Source organism: Strongylocentrotus purpuratus, unplaced genomic scaffold, assembly GCF_000002235.5.
Source record: "Strongylocentrotus purpuratus isolate Spur 01 unplaced genomic scaffold, Spur_5.0 spur5_scaffold_3, whole genome shotgun sequence".
In the NCBI taxonomy this organism is placed as follows: domain Eukaryota; kingdom Metazoa; phylum Echinodermata; class Echinoidea; order Camarodonta; family Strongylocentrotidae; genus Strongylocentrotus; species Strongylocentrotus purpuratus.
In genome coordinates, this window is record NW_022145609.1 from 23,781,236 (window position 1) to 23,792,404 (window position 11,169).

Below are 11,169 nucleotides of genomic sequence, written 5' to 3' on the forward strand. Positions count from 1 at the left end.
GTATCATTTGAAAAGGCACTTCATTGCGGTCAGTTTGACACCATTGTCATCTGCGCGCATTAAACGCGCTATTACGTCATGCATAGTAAATTCATCAATTTTGGCGATAACTTTGCGCTGACGTTATTCAAATTTACCAAACTTGGCAGACAGATACATGTATCTGCAAAGTTTCATTGACGTAGGTCTAAGGATCGTAATTTTAGAGCAAGGTGAAGTTATTTCGCAATTTTCTTGAAAACTGCATATTTGGAGGGCATTTTTTTCGTAAAGTCGGTCAGTGTTAGCTAGGGTATATAATTTTGCATTTGGCTGGAAAGGGCATAACTTCAAGTATCTAAATCCATAAAAGGGTACGGGTCTGCCAAGCCATAATGGAGATACGGCCACAGAAATAAAGCCAATTCCCAGAACTTTAGAGGGCGCTATTTATGTTTTGCAAAGTCATTGGAGCGTGAAATTTGGCGTGGCTATGTGCAATCATGATATAAAGATACTGTGAGATGTAAATACAAAACAGAATTTATATGAGAAAGTTATGGCAGTTTTAGATAAATTAGGGGTCAATTTTTCAAGAATTTGAGAGATTTTTGACGGAGTCAGTTTCAGATTTGAATTTTGAGTACAAAGATAGCATTTTACAGGGCAGGTTATGCGTCGCAGATTAAAGAACATATCTTAGACTATCTAGAGAAATTTGTTAGAAGCTTGTAGGATCTAGGATAGTGGAGATAGGAAGGACGATAGAAAGACCTTAAAATGGACCAGAAACGGACAAAATGGCGCCTGGACGGTTATGCATGAGTGATTTCGGAAATCGAAGAATGTAGTGACTTGATGAGATGTTAGAGACTATTACTCTTTTCACACTGGTTTTGCTTAACCCCGTACTTTGCTTAGCCCCGTACTATCCTTAACCCCGGACTATTTTTTTGGCTTTTCACACACGCTGTTTTTAATCCCGTACTAGCGCCTAATCCGGAATAGTAAAAGTCGCGCTGTTCTCACTGCTATTCGTTAACCCCGGATATCGTGAATGTTATGATTGGACATACTTCGCATCTGGCCAGCTGCGATACGCTCCATTGCGTAGTACCGTACTATTTTTCGTTTCTGTTCTCATTCATTTGCTTGGCACCGCAATTGCGGGGTTAGCAGGAGTTAGCACCACAATTGCGGAGTTAGCCCTGCTATTTTGCAGGGTTAGTTTACCCCGTACTATAGGTGGGGTTAGCCAACTTTAGCCCACTTTGGTAAAAGTCAGTCTGAACAGAAAGTGGAATAGGCTTAACCCCGTACTATAGGTGGGGCTAAGACCCCCTTAACCCCCACCACCTATAGTACGGGGTTAAGCAAAATATTGCCAGTGTGAAAACAGTAATATGCCTATGAAATTTGAAAGGAAAGGGACATGAGGAAAGCACCTAACTAGGAATAACAAGCTCTACGTGCAAAACGAATAGGATTCCGGACGACATGAAGAAGAAGGAAGACTACGCCTACGAAGTTTGAAAGAAATTGGGATATAGGGGAAAGAACCTAGAAAGGGCTCCCAAGCACTGCGTGCAAAAAGCAATGGGATTTGGTGCATGTTCGTTATTGCAATAAAGAACGTTCTGGGGGCCAAAAGCAGTCTGAATAAAATGCGTCATAGCCGAAACGTGCTATAATCGGGCGGAAACTCGGCAGAATTGGTATATTGACCATCGTTCAAATGCGATTTATTCACAATTTCCTGTGTGAACATATACCATACTTGGTATCATCCAAAAGGGCACGTCATTGCGGTCAGTTTGACACCATTGTCATCTGCGTTCAATGTATTGCACGCATGAAACGTGCTATTACGTAATGCATAGTAAATTCATCATTTTTGGCGATAACTTTGCGAAGATGGCATTAAAATTTAAAAAACTTAGTAGACAGCTGTTACGTATATGGATATATGTGTTGAAGTTATTTTAGAATTTTCTTGAAAATGGCGAATTTGGAGGGCAATTTTATCAAATTTGGCCAGTGATAGGGTATATAATTTTGTATATGGCTGGAAAGGGCATATCTTCAAGTATCTAAATCCCCCCAAAAAAGGTATGGGTCTGCCAAGCCATAGTTGCAATTAATGGGGCAGAATGTGAACGAAAACAAGGCAATGACGAAGGTCGTTGCAACAAACAAAACATTACACGCAATTTCAAAAGCCTTGTCCACCACCTACTGAAATGTGCTTGCCTTTTAATGACTTAATACGTAATCAAATGATTTTCTACATGATATTGTTGATTCTTCGAAATATTTTTGGATTGTATGGAGAGGACTTTGGCTAAAGGTTAAACCAAGGAATGTATGTGCGACAGGCCAATTGTAGCTTTCTGAAGCCTTCTGTTTCCCATTATTGTATTTGATCAACCAGCTGGCCCCTTTGACCGTGAATAATACTACTACTAATAATACAAATAATAATAATAATAACAATAATACTAATACTAATAATGTATTTATATCGAAAATAATATCGCTAGTGATATTCGTTTGTCTCGCAATGTGGTCAATAAGGAATCTAAAAGATCACGACGTTTCGTGCGCTATCTGCAACACTTCGTCAGGTGATAAAAACTAATGTAAGCAAGGGTCTTTTATACTTTACGGGAGGACCGGCGGAGCGGTCTATAATTCGATCGATAATTGGAACAATAACGCACAATGCCTATTGGTCGACGCACACGGTGATCGACCAATCACCAGGCCTCTGGTTCGGCCACTGGTTCGGCTAATGCACCAGGCCTATTGGCCGACGCATACGGTGTTCAACCAATCAACGGGCCGCTGGCTCGGCCCGTCTGCTGAATGGAATCGACCGGTGTTGGCCGGCAGGACGGTGAGTGTCATGGCGGCGTATCGTCCGCATCCAAAATTCGGGGATATCGATCCCGTTGTCTCTGTTGAAATTATCCAATTATCGATCGAATTATAGACCGCTCCGCCGGTCCTCCCTTAAAGTATAAAAGACCCTTGCTTACATTAGTTTTTATCACCTAACGAATTGTGGCAGATAGCGCACGAAACGTCGTGATCTTTTAGATTCCTTATTGACCACATTGCGAGACAAACGAATATCACTAGCGATATTATTTTCGATACTACATCCGCAATGAGTAATATATTTAGCATTAATTTAGTATATAACGCATTTTTCATATACATGTTCGAATGCGCTTTACAGTTATATTGCTAACAGAAAAAGAGAGTTTTCAGATAATTTGTGAATGTATTGACAGATTAGGAGCAGCAGTTGTGAAGTGAGGTGGCCCTCTGGCCAGCAAATCAACCTGCCCTTCGATAGGAGTCTGAATTATTCCGATTAAAGTTCACATTAGACATACTTCAAGGTTACATTTTCCGTCTTGAAATTGTGGTCTCAAAAATATGTTTTGGCGTTATTTATTGCATTAAAAACAAATCATAAGTATTCTGGTTACATTTATATTTCTTTCAGCAAAATCACAGGGTGTTACTGAAATCACCCTTGAGCGTGCCGTATATTGCTAACAGCAAAGAAGAGTTTTGAGATAATTTTTGAATGTATTGACAGTTTGGGAGCAGCAGTTGTGAAGTGAAGTGGCCCTCTGGCTAGTAAATCAACTTGCCCTTCGATAGGAGTCTGAATTCTTCAGATTATAAGTTCACAGTAGTTATACTTCAAGGTTAAATTTTCCGTCTTGAAATTGTGGTCTCAAACATATGTTTTGGCGTTATTCATTGGATTAAAACAAAAATCACAAGTATTCTGGTTACATTTATATTTCTTTCAGCAATAACACCGGGTGTTACTGAAATCACCCTTGAGCGTGCCGTCCCAGTGAACATCACTTCTCCAAATTACCCTTCCAACTACAACGTCGGTGATAACATCGTCTGGAAGGTATCAGCCCCTGTCAACCACAGCGTCAGGCTGGGCATCGTCGACTTCGCTATCGAATCGAACATCGACTGCTTGTTCGTGGGCGATGGACTGACGCCACTGAGTTACACAGAGCTTGCGAGGCTCACGGGCTATGGGTTAAGGTCGATTGTGACGTCACATAGCCGCCATATGTGGCTAAAATTCTCCAGTAATTACGAACGTACAGACGTTGGGTTCATGGCAACACTGAACGCTGTGGATCCGAGAGGTAATAAGAACCAACTTTGTGTCATGGTGAAATTCTAGGGATTTAAGAATCTTCAGAATGATCAGATGATCTTAAAATTATTTCACAACAAACAAACAATTTCCTAATATATTCTCGTATGTCTTTTTTTGTAGGAAAAAGACAAGCCTGTATTTCTGCCACATTTAGTGTTATCCTTTTTTGTTGTTGTAACAGATGACAATCCTCTAATCTTGGTGAACGAGTCTACGGTCCAACAGCTCCGCTCACCAGACTTTCCTTTTGATGCAAGCGACAGCGTGCACGAGATTTGGCGGATAATGGCTCCTCAGGATTACAGCGTGAGGGCGCGTTTCGACTTCTTTAACCTCACCAACGGTTCTTCGCTTACCGTGGGCTACGGATCGAGTCCTTTAATAACCACAATCCTAGTGGAGTTGACTGGAAGTGAATTGCCTGAAGATATTACTTCCCCCAATCGAAAATTGTGGTTTAGATTTGTGTCGGATACTGGGGACTCCAGTAGAAGGAAACGAAGAGTGGTCGGTTCGTTTATGGGAAGAGGATTCTTGGTGAATCTAACAGTAGAAAGGACTGAAGGTGAGATATGTATCTTTTTCTAACTTTAAAACATCAATAAACTTATTCATTAATCTATAAAAACAAACATGGAAAACTCTTTTAACCTCGAAATACGTTGAAATAGTTTTAAAAGGGAAGTTTTCTGACGAAAAAGCACGAGAGTTAATTCATTAACAAACGAAATAAGCAATTAAAACAAAATTGATCTTTATCACTTCATGAAAGTTATAAAATCCACGAGGTATTTTGCAAATTTGTTGCTTTTCTCCACCAAATCCCCCAAAACTAATAACAATATTATAGCCATTTTGAGGTGAAAGAATATCAATATTTTCATTACTTTCTCTAAATGAACGATGCTACTTTCCAGATATCAACGAGTGCCTGAGTAACCCTTGTCATAATGGAGGCACGTGTTCAGACATCGATGGAGGTTTCCAGTGCTTCTGTCCCGAAGGCTTCAAAGGGGATTACTGTCAAACAGGTTTGTGTCCCTCTTATACTTATAATATTAATTTTCCGTTCTTGTAAATAGCGTATCACATAATAATAGAACCTCCCTGTGCGCTCTTAAGGGATACTCTTTGGATACTATCACCCCTCTTTCGTCTATGGCTGATCGTCAACGAAACGGAGTTAAGTTTTTTGCCAATATCGTTTGTTGCTACGGCAGGCAGCCAGTGAAAACGAATTTGTTTAATACAATTATGGAAATGCAAGCATCATTTTAAACAAACAGAACTTTGTTATTCCTTGTTCATTTTTGCTGATTGAAGTGTCATATGAAATGGCAGCAATTGAACTTTCTAAAAATGGGATTTTCTCCCTGAAATTCAGATACTGTCCGCCAAATTACTTTTCGGTTCCCTCTCTTCAAATTGATTTTAATCACTCATGCGTGAAAGATGTTCCATGAAATGAAAGAAGAGGATCTAAGCTTTATAAATATGTGTCATTTATTAATTATAATTGTGATTAAGTTATGATAAAACTATATATATATATAAGTGCGAGAATTCTCAACTCTGACATGACAGCGGGTGTTCCAGAAATTATGTAGGCGTGAATAAAATGGTCTCGGAACGTAAGACGTAGCTGTACTTTACAATTTTTTACGAGCTTTCGGCTTGTGAGGCCTTCTTCAGGTTCTGAAGTGGAAACACATACAAAAACAAATACATTGTATGAACAAATATACATGGCATACAAACTTAATATCACTCAATCATAGTCAAGCATCATGAACATTGCAAACATTAGTACGAGAAATACTTACGAAATAAACTTAGAAATGATCATGCAATTTCAAAGTGTTTACCTTGCGTGTTGGGCTGTCGATGTGTTTATTCAGTTGATGTGATATATGTGAACGTGTACTGATATGTGACACGGATGTTACTGATCTATGACACAGCCGGTGTCATGATCTGTGTCTAGGGAGGGGAGAGGGAGGAGGATAGAAGGCATCATTCAAATGTATTGGAGTGTACGCAGTCCGATGGGTTGCAGTATGTTGACTCTACATTGTATAACAAATGCAAGGATAAAACGTGAGAATCAAAGACTAAAAATAAAATTAAAATTAAGATCGAAAATCTGTGTTGAGGCAGTTTTTTGATCATGTGATCAAAAGTTTACGTGCGTCTGATATGTCGGTGTGTTAATTGACTTATTGATCAACATTGATCCCATCTGGGTGTAGGGTTTTCATTTTTGATATCCAAAAAGATTCTCTGTGGAGGATTGTGTGGCGTGATTTGTTGTGGATTAATTCGATTCCGGTGATTTGAACATTGTCTAGTGAGTGGGATGGAAGGTAGAATTGTACTGTGTATGGTAGTATTTTTTTGTTGTGTTTCCAAATGGGAGTTCTTTATTTAGGATCGTGTGTTGTTGAAGCGTGTGTATAGTGTAGTTTCTGTTTTGTCAACATATTGTTTGTTGCATTGAGTGCAGTTGATGAGATATATCACCCAACTGGATTTGCATGTGATGTGTGAGGTTATGGGGTAGTCTTGGTTAGTCACTGTGCTTCTGAAATTGGAAGTGTTTGTTATGTGTTTGTGGATTATGCATCTTTGAGATGGGCATTGGAAGAATCCATTAGGCATGGGCAGGCGCGCCGGAAACAGTTTGGGATGGGGGGGGGGGGGCAAACATTCCAGGGGGCTCACCTTCCAGGGGCAGTGACGTAACGAGCAAAAACGTTTGGAAGGGGTAGGGGCAGAAGAAAAATCTGCATCACCACCACTCTTACACGTTACCTGCAGGCCCCGCGGAACGAATTTCAAAGTGGATTATTCACGATTAGGTAGAGCGTAAAATGGCGTTGGGCTCATGGCCTGGCCCGGCAGGGGTTCAAGGGGCTGAGCCCTCAGAAGCTCATGGGTTTTTAGGCATTAAAATTATGGTCAGAGAAGCATATTAAAATACCTTATTTGTGACACTGGCAGGCCGCTTATTGGCGAAGAATCCAGGGAACAGAGTCCCCAGAAGTTCGTTTTTTTTTTAGGTATTCAATAACGGTCAGATAAGCATCCAGAGCCCCGCCTTAGGGCCCTTGGTGGGGTCCAGGGGGCAGAGCCCCGGAAGCTCAGGAGATTTAGGTATTTAATAACGGTCAGATGAGCATACAGGGGACAGCCTTTGGGCCCTTGGTGGGGTCCTGGGGCGGAGCCCCCATAAGCTCTGGGGTTTTAGGCATTCAATTACAGTCAGATAAGCATCCAGAGCCCCGCCTTAGGGCCCTTGGTGTGGTCCAGCGAGCACAGCCCCCGGAAGCTCAGGGGTTTTAGGCATAAAGATGAGCATACAGGGGCCCTTGGTGGGGTCCGGGGGGCGGAGCCCCTAAAAGCTCTGGGGTTTTAGGCATTCAATTACAGTCAGATGAGCATCCAGAGCCCCGCCTTAGGGCCCTTGGTGTGGTCCAGCGAGCACAGCCCCCGGAAGCTCAGAGGTTTTAGGCATTCAATTACGGTCAGATGAACATCCAGAGCCCCGCCTTAGGGCCCTTGGTGCGGTCACAGCCCCCGGAAGCTCAGGGGTTTTAGGTATTTAATAACGGTCAGATGAGCATACAGGGGACCGCCTTTGGGCCTTTTGTTGGGTCCGGGGGCCAAGCCTCCGTAAGCTCTGGGGTTTTAGGCATTTAATTACTGTCAGATGAGCATCCAGGGTCCAGTCTTAGGGCCCTTGGTTGGGTCCAGAGCCCCCGGAAGCTCGGGGTTTATAAGTATTTAATAACGGTCAGATGAGCATACAGGGGACTGCCTTAGGGCCCTTGGTGGGGTCCGGGGCGGAGCCCCCGTAAGCTCTGGGGTTTTAGGCATTTAATTACGGTCAGATGAGCATATTTCGATACCTCATTTGTAACATTGGCAGGTCACTTATTTTTTTCTCTCTCTCTTTCTTTTTTTTTCTCTGTAACAAACTTTTTCAAAAAGTGAGAGGGGCTCGAGCCCCCGAGCCTGGCCGTTTTGCAGACCCTGACATAAAGGTTTCTAAATAAGCATATTTTTCGCCCGACTGTTAATTTGGGAATTCTAATTTTCCTACAAACGCATAAAAAGGTATGACTTACAAAAAAATAGAGAAAAAAAACGTACCGGAAAATCATGTCATTTCAGCAACATTTGTAAATCACTTGTATCGAATAAAAAATACACCCCCCCCCCATCAGAACGCCAGTGTTCAGTGGCTCATGAGTTTCTCACCTTTATAACAAAAAAACAGACACGCCTTCCCATTCTCAACTCTGACATGACAACGGGTGGTCCGGAATATGTAGGCGTGAAGAAAATGGTCTAGGAACGTGAGACGTAGCTGTACTGAAGAAGGCCTCACAAGCCGAAAACTCGTAATAAAATCGTAAAATACAGCTACGTCTCACGTTCCTAGACCATTTTATTCACTCCCATATATATGTATATATATATATATATATATATATATATATATAAATCATTTGCAGAAGTACCTATTTCAAAATTAAGACCAACTTTTTTTTTGCAAGAGCACTATACGATTTTGTGTGCGATGTGTATGCTTAATTATGGGTGAGGGTCTTTTCAAACGGATAGCACTAAAAGTATTGCTACAATTTTATGCCTGAGTGAGCACTGCCTAATTTCGAAAAGCTCGTGAAAATTGGTCTGCGCAAAAATGTTTCCGTCTTGATTTGCTGTTTTCCGAGTTACACTCTCATTGTTTTGTACAGAAATGTTACACAAAGTTCCATTTTTTCTCAAATCGACTGTGCAAGCATGACTAATTCACTCAACTCATTTCCAAGGCGTGGAAAGCACCGTTTTATACTTTGTACATATATTTATGTAATCTTGTTCTCTTCTCCAACGTTCAGGTCAGGACAATACAAATGGACTCGATACCCTCAAGACATAGCACCACGAAGAGATAGCTAGACAAGAATATAATCATTCAGTAAGGCAGTGGTGTAGCGGGGGCCTCTGGCATTACTGGGATTGTCAGTAATTTTATTAGATGGATGAAGTATAAATTGTCGAGGCTACCAACGAGGGGGAACGAGGCACGTTTTGTTCGTTGTATACATCGTGCCCCTTGCATCTACTTCATTGGAGAGATTTGTTCTTCAAAGTCATGAAAAAGATATTGAATACGGGAAACGGGATACATGTGTATATTAAACCTCTCTATTTACCACGTGAAAATGTGGCAGATCTCTAATTGGCTCAAAATACCGAACCATAACTTGAATGATAATTTTTTTTCACGCTGTTCGATAGACATTGAATAGAACATATCAAACTAGTTTATCCAATTCACATGAGCTACAATGATGAAACTTGGTCAGGTTTGTTTTTCCCTTCAATACTGACATTATTACAACGTATTGCTTTTTCTATTACGGTAATGGGGTTTGGTCCTCTCAACAGTACGTAAATATGTCAAAACATCTGGAATTTAATCCGAAATATACGAGATAATACAGATTTTTTTTCTATCAAAGTCCAAATGTTTTTTTTTTTTTTTTTTTTACATATCCCTTACAAGGTATATGTGCATTTTTATAGATGAAATAAATCAGATGAAATAATGATGTATTCCGGGGCCTACTAAACGCCCCTGTACTGTTTTTTTGTGTGTAGGTCTGCTGGTTTCCAAACACGTCAAATCCCCCTTTCCTTTTTGTTTGTTTGTATTCTCTAATATAGAAATTATATCTTAAATGTTTCATATTTGTGGTGATAGAAAAATAATTATAACATATATAAAAAAATAAAAAAAATTACTATATGTAGTCTAATACATTCGTGCTGCACTCGTTGCTTTGTTTTTATGTTAAAGTCAGGTGATGTTTATCAATACTGGGAAAATTAGATTTGTATAACTTATTTATAGAGAGTAATCTGAAATTAGAGTGTGGTGAATGTACACTTTCTCCTTTAACAATTTTAATGTGTATGGTTCATGGTTCATGTCCTTGACTTTGAATCGGGAGGTTGAGGGTTCGAATCTTTGCCGGATGCGTACACTGGCATTTGACTAGGCATTTGATCAATACTTGCCTCTCTCGACGTTACTATGAACATAGTACATGTATAAGGAAAACGATTATGTCGTTTTTTATTTTATTTTTAACGAAGGCTCATATTCACAAGTATGTCGATGACACATGATTGTGTTATCAAGCTTCATTTTGTGTGTACTGTAGCATATTTAACTCTACTCTCGATCTATTTTTCGTTGTTTATTGACTTTGACATAATACCCTTGATCCCTTTTCCTTTTTTCTTTTTCTTTCCAATCTGTACATATACCATATATTCCTACTTGACCTCCGCACTCAGAGAGCAATAACTCATTGATGTCTCGATTTGTTGTCAGCTTGGGTTAGTCCATATTAGATCACCCTCTCATGGGCGGGTTGATTTTTGCTCAAGTGATACATATTTTCGCACATACGTTGAGTTTGTTAGCTCACCCGGTGTGATGGGGATGTGCGCAACTTCGGGTATGCTTGTTGTAGTCATCCATGCTGTGGTCGATGCATCGTTGGGTAGTTGTTCTCTGAGAGTATTTTGTAAATGGTTTTATATATACCATATTTGTTGTTGTATTCATGAATCAGTTATCTTTGTCACATCACATGAGGGGGCCTTAACATATTAACAAGCTGTGCTTCAACCAAGGCCTCCTCGTCTTTCTTTATTCTACATTGTACTGTTATGATTATACTCTATCATATTTTTTCACATGTGTTTTTCTGGAAGACAAATAAATTTGATACTTGATACTTGATACTATGAACATGGTATATGTATGAGAAAAACGATTTCATGTCGTTTTTTAAATATTTGTAACGAAGGTTCATATTTCAGAATTCTCATAATTCCTTAAATTCATTCCGAAGGTTCGTTTTTCCCAAGGTTCGTTGCTCCAAAGTTTCGTAATTCCGAAA

At 40.1% G+C, this 11,169-nt stretch overlaps 1 protein-coding gene across 1 annotated transcript in view; it reads left to right on the forward strand.

Moving 5' to 3' along the window:
* Positions 1–10,865, forward strand: part of LOC100890522 — a 43,781-nt gene extending 32,916 nt beyond the window's left edge. The window contains exons 16-19 of the mRNA XM_030996351.1: positions 3,810–4,169; positions 4,365–4,748; positions 5,101–5,214; positions 9,091–10,865. Of these exons, the coding sequence (XP_030852211.1) occupies positions 3,810–4,169; positions 4,365–4,748; positions 5,101–5,214; positions 9,091–9,131 (899 nt within the window). The 3' untranslated portion in view covers positions 9,132–10,865. The remainder of the gene's footprint in view (positions 1–3,809; positions 4,170–4,364; positions 4,749–5,100; positions 5,215–9,090) is intronic.
* The last annotated feature ends 304 nt before the right edge of the window (positions 10,866–11,169 follow it).